This window comes from Mizuhopecten yessoensis, unplaced genomic scaffold (assembly GCF_002113885.1).
Source record: "Mizuhopecten yessoensis strain PY_sf001 unplaced genomic scaffold, ASM211388v2 scaffold5987, whole genome shotgun sequence".
In the NCBI taxonomy this organism is placed as follows: domain Eukaryota; kingdom Metazoa; phylum Mollusca; class Bivalvia; order Pectinida; family Pectinidae; genus Mizuhopecten; species Mizuhopecten yessoensis.
In genome coordinates, this window is record NW_018406323.1 from 75,289 (window position 1) to 81,288 (window position 6,000).

General features: G+C 32.8%; 1 protein-coding gene across 2 annotated transcripts in view; it reads right to left on the bottom strand.

Annotated features, from left to right (window-relative positions):
• The window catches only part of LOC110451397, a 35,161-nt gene extending 29,594 nt beyond the window's left edge, over window positions 1-5,567 (bottom strand). Inside the window, exon 1 of one of the 2 annotated variants that reach the window (XM_021499383.1) lies at window positions 5,523-5,567. Coding sequence is in view for 1 of the 2 variants with exons in the window: in XM_021499382.1 (XP_021355057.1) it covers window positions 5,408-5,409 (2 nt within the window). In the remaining variant the exon portion in view is untranslated. Of the gene's footprint in view, window positions 1-5,407; window positions 5,497-5,522 lie in introns of those variants that run through there. The other variant, XM_021499382.1, reaches the window with a different exon arrangement.
• Window positions 5,568-6,000: the final 433 nt, after the last annotated feature.

Here is a 6,000-nt window from a genome sequence, read left to right on the forward strand (position 1 = left end):
ATAGTTTAGTTGAGGATCAGTGTTTCCACGGCACAACAGTCTGGTACTGATCAATGTTCATAGTTTAGTTGAGGATCAGTGTTTCCATGGCACAACAGTCTGGTACTGGTCAATGTTCATAGTTTAGTTGAGGATCAGTGTTTCCGTGGCACAACAGTCTGGTACTGATCAATGTTCATAGTTTAGTTGAGGATAAGCGTTTCCATGGCACAACAGTCTGGTACTGATCAATGTTCACAGTGTATTTGAGGATCAGTGTTTTCATGGCACAACAGTCAGGCACTGATCAATGTTCATAGTGTAGTTTAGGGTCAGTGTTTCCATGGCACAACAGTCTGGTACTGATCAATGTTCATAGTTTAGTTGAGGATCGGTGTTTTCTTGGCACAACAGTCAGGCACTGATCAATGTTCATAGTGTAGTTTAGGGTCAGTGTTTCCATGGCACAACAGTCTGGTACTGGTCAATGTTCATAGTTTAGTTGAGGATCAGTGTTTCCATGGCACAACAGTCTGGTACTGATCAATGTACATAGTGTATTTGAGGATCAGTGTTTCCATGGCACAACAGTCTGGTACTGATCAATGTTCACAGTGTATTTGAGGATCAGTATTTCCATGGAACAAATCAGGTAGTGATCAAAGGTCATAGTGTGGTTTCCCTATAGCTACTGTACATATGAAACTATTATTTTTGTGTTAGAACTTTCCAGTTCATGTAGTTTTGAACATACACACAAAGCTAGTCAATGTTTGAATCTTACTCAGTATTTGGTTAACACATTTATTGTTCATTCAATAATTGATCCCCGAGTCTATGACTAAGATAATTACTAAATCATTGTAATATTTTTCCTTTTATGCCATACGATTCCAATTTAAAAAGTAAACCCTCATGTCAAACTCTATCAAACGCTTTACTTATATCACAAAATACAAATCTGATTGCATTATTTTGATCCAAGTTATTTACAATAGTGTTATATACAGATAATAACTGGTTTACAGTCGAGTCTCTTGGTAAGGAGCCTGCTTGGTGTTTCGCTATGATATCACATTCTTTCATAGAATTTAACATATATTTAAATATAAGTTTTTCAACAATTTTGCTAAAACATGATGTAATAGATATTTACCCATAGTTAGAGACATCGTTTTGAGCACCCCTACCTTTGTATATTGCATTAATATTAGCTGTTTTCCAAGAAACAGGTATAATACCAGATTCAATAGTCTTATTACAAAGTCAAGTTAGAGGACATATTAGAGAAGGTGCTAATTTCTTTATTATCTTGGGTATCATGCCATCTGGGCCAGGAGGGGTTTTATCATTAAGTAAACACAGTTGATCTTTAATGTCCTCTTCAGATATAATAATATTGTCTAGAAGGACGGGAAAAGTATTTTGATGGGGGTAAGGGGTTAAGGATTTTCATCAGAAGTTGATATTGAGCTGAAGTAGTTATTTAGACATTCTGCTTTTTCAAATGGATGATGTATTAAGTTATTATGTTCAGAAAGAGGAGGAAGACAATTTGATACATTATTTGAATTCATGACAGATCTAGCAATTTCCCACCATTTATTAGGAGGCACAGGCAGTGATTGTTGTAAGTTTTCATAATAAGTGTTTAGCTTCTCTAACAAGGTCTACTACTTCATTTCTAGCCTTTCTGATATTTTCCCAATTAATTGCAGTGTTGTTATTTACAGCTTTTTTTATGTAATTTATTTCTGTGTCTAATATTTTGCCTTATAATATTCCTCACCCAAAGTTTATCACTAGGGCGAACAGTTATAATTTTGGATGGTATACATTCTTCTGATTGATTATTAATAGAATTTGTTAAAAAAATATTAAACTCATTCGAGTCAAGATTATTTATTAGTATTTCCCTATTTATTTCATAGCTCTATTCATTTGATCAAAATCATTATTGTCATATAGTTTAATATAGTTTTCTGGTAGGATTTCTGCTTAAATACATGATATGAACAGGTAAAATGAATAACAGAGTGATCACTGCATATTGGTGTATTCACTGTGTTATGTTTTACAAGATTAATATTATAAGTGAATTAAATATCAATAGTAGTGGCAGTAGTTTTGTGTTATCCTGGTAGGTTTATTTATTAGATTTGTAAAGTTATATTTTACCATTAGTCTATCTAAATGGTGGTTGGTAGGTATATTCAACATATTTACATTTATATCCCCAGTTATTATGATGTTAAGTGTGTGTTACATGCATTATCGAGAACATGGTCTAATTTATCCCAATATTCAACATTTGATTCAGGTCTATAAATACATCCTAATAATACTTTTCGCTTATTGAATAATACTTCAAACCATTTCATTTCTATATCATCATGCTCAAGATCAATTCTTCTTTCAGTATGTACTGTGTCTTTATGATAAATAATTAATCCTCCCCCAGGTCCAGTTTTTCTATCAATTCTGTGAATGTTATGGGAATGGGAGTTAAGTGTTATTCCAGCATCAGTTTGGAGAAAAGTGTGTTTCAGTAAGACATAATATGTCACTCTCATGTAATTCTGCTTCCATGATATCAAGTTTGGTTCTGAGAGATCAAACATGAAGATGTGAGATTTCTATGTTACATTTGGGTCCTGGATTTAGTTCAATATCATTGCAAAGAGGTAACATATTTGTAATGGTACATCAAAGATATTCGATGTTTTTAAGTTTGAAAAAATGTGATTCAACAAAAAGTAAACAATTTGTAAAGTAATATCTAGGGTATGTAATTTTACCTGCCGCCCGGACGATCAATGTGTTTATATAGTAATAATCCTCACAATATAGATGTGTCCCAATAAATATAATAACGATATTCTTATATTTATCCATTATCAAAGACAGTCGAGTGGTAAACATTAGGACACATCAATAGATTTCTGAAGGTGTAAACAAACTTACGATAGGCAATAATGACAATATCTGGAAATCGACTGTGGACTGAGTGAACTTAGAGTAGAGTATAACAGTACATTAAGTGGAAAGTATAACAGAAAAGTAATTAAAAGACCGTATGCAAGGTATAAACATCATTAAACTGATTCATTACCTTAACAAGCAATACGGAATGGAGACAGCATGGTAAGACTAAATATAGATTTTAACTTCACAAACATAGTAGTGAACAAGATTTGGTTTCCCTTCAATTATGGTGTACGTCCTTTCCAATCAGCATTATTTATATGTATTTTCATGGGACATATCTGACATAGAGTATTTTGATTGAGAATATGATTATAATGGGAGTCCTATATTTGACATTTTCATGTACAATAATCATGAGTAATTACTTATAGAATGTTAGGACTCAAATTATTCTGGTCATTTTATTTAAATTGAGATTAGTAAAACATTCAATAATACAGAATATAGACCTGCTAATTGGTAGGGGTAAACCAAAAACCATGCGATTTGTAAAACAGTATGAACGTGTTTTATTTACATTTGGCCAAGATACTTGCTGATAGTAAAATATGTATTTGGGATTATATTTGTAACTCAGGTATGTGAAATTATGGCATGAAATGCAAAACTATATGTGGCAATATTTTTTGTCTTAATTGTCATACATATGACCATTTCACTGAATATGATATCGTTAGTTACACCAATCAATTAGTATCATACTTATAAAGATCATTTGTATATAGCCCGATTACATTGTCACGTGGTTTGAAAGGCCAAGCAGTCAATGGACACAGAAAACATCTTGTTTTTATAATATATATAGACTACACACAATACATAAACACAATGAAGGGGGCTTGATTGAAAGGTTACATTGTACATGGTGCGGCCATATATATGCATATCACTTTACGATGAGTACTATATACATTGTACACATGTATTATAGGTGCATATTTCAAGATACTGTAAATATGTTTTATCACAAACTTGCATATCTATTATTCCATAACGCATGGATATAACATATATCGGTTGTATTGTATACATATAATCAATTGGTAGAACATCACTAATTAGATAAGCTATATCTTTCCTTTTGTAGAGGCGTATAATTGTCTTGAATTTAGCATTTTCAATCAGTGAATTTGCTAAGTTATTCCTATAATTTAAGATCTAATGATTTCATCTGAAAGAACGACTCTTAATATATTAGTAAAGGGTTCTTTTGTATCTAGGGGGTTTATACTCACATTTTATTTAGGTTTAAATTTTGAGCATGCAGAATATCCCCCATGGAAATTTTAAAAAGTTGGCAAGTATGAAATAACATCATTAGGAATATTCAGGGTCTCGATATCTAATTTGGAAACAAGGGAAGGAACATTATAATAAAATAGTTGGGTAGACAAACAAAGTACAAACCTCGTTATAAGTCCAAGGGCAAATGCAGGTTGAGGGTTGATACAGGGTAGGATATAGTCACAAGTATTTTTTATACAACACATAGTTAATCTTTTAGTACAACAGCCAGTGTAACTGAGGTGTGATGTTTTTGAAATACGCTAAGCGGAAGTGATAAGGCACATAATGTTTTGCTGGCTAATGTATGGAGGCCAATATGGGATATAGCCTAAGCTCACAACCCATATCAAGGACAAGGGGGTATAGAGGTTTCAGTGCTTGTATGGGGGCAAATATGGGATATAGCCTAAGAACACAACCCATATCAAGGACAAGGGGGTACAGAGGTTTCAGTGCTTGTATGAGACATTTAAGTACTTCCAAAAATTTGTTTCAATATTTGATACCGTTCTCTGCACTTGGACTAAGTTTCAACTTGGTATTTTATTTGCTTTTTATATCCTGATTGTTGCTGTTATATTTTAGGATCATTCAGCATTTTTTGTCTTCACTGAAACATGTTATTCTGAAGGACCAAAAACCAGGCACCAAAACGTCAACGATTCAAAGACAAGTATATGATAATTTTGTTATCTGTTGACGTTATATAAAATATAACAGACTAGATAAAAAAAAAATCTCCTTAGACTGTTATAGGCTTATATTAGCTATATATAACGTCAAAACCTTGTGGAAAATTACCAAATGTTGATGTAATGGGGATTATCCTCTTTGATGTCTTTCATCAGAGACGTATAATACTATATTATACATGGCTTTATATGTCTCTGCTTTCATACTCCCTATGCTACCATTTCGGACAAGTTCAAACATGTGAACACTATACCTGCAAAAGGATCCATGTCTAACATTTGATCGGATCAGTGTTGACTTGACACACTGTTTAACACGTGTATTACATACAAAATATCACCTGCTTAAGGAAATTCTCGAAAATATTTACAATTACGGAAATATTTACCCCAACAAACCAACATAAATCATATAACATCAATGACGAATGACCTTGTGAAATAGGATGTTGTATACATACATAATCCGCTAGATATCGTTAAAGGAAATATTTCCGTGTGTTACAATGAAAGTGAAACTCGTTGTCCTCGAGATACGACCAAATCTCATCATAATTGTTACTCAATTCCCCTTACCTCAAAGCGATCCGGAACCACTTCCGCTAACGTCATCATTCGTCCAGTCATACAATGTAAAGTATATGTAAAATGAAAGTAACTACAACACTTTAGGATTTTCCCATCGCATTGCGTATATCCTATGTAATGCATGATGCAAATTTTGAGTATAATCATAATTAAACATGACCTCTTGAGTTTAAATAAGGTTATTCCAATATATTTACATTTGCATGGCATTGTCGTCATTGATGGAACTTTAATATCATGCACCACGGGACATAAAGCTGTGTCATTCAAATAGATCATACATACCATACAAAAACAGTTCAACACTTATGTGTACGTTATCTCTGCCTTTTATGTCCTTTTTTAACTTACAATTTATTTTAAAATTTACGCCTTATCGACAGTCCACACAAATTCGCTAAATAATTTGAACAGCGTGTTGTCGCGTGCTGATTGGCAAACAAAGTATTACTTTGAAATGTTAACA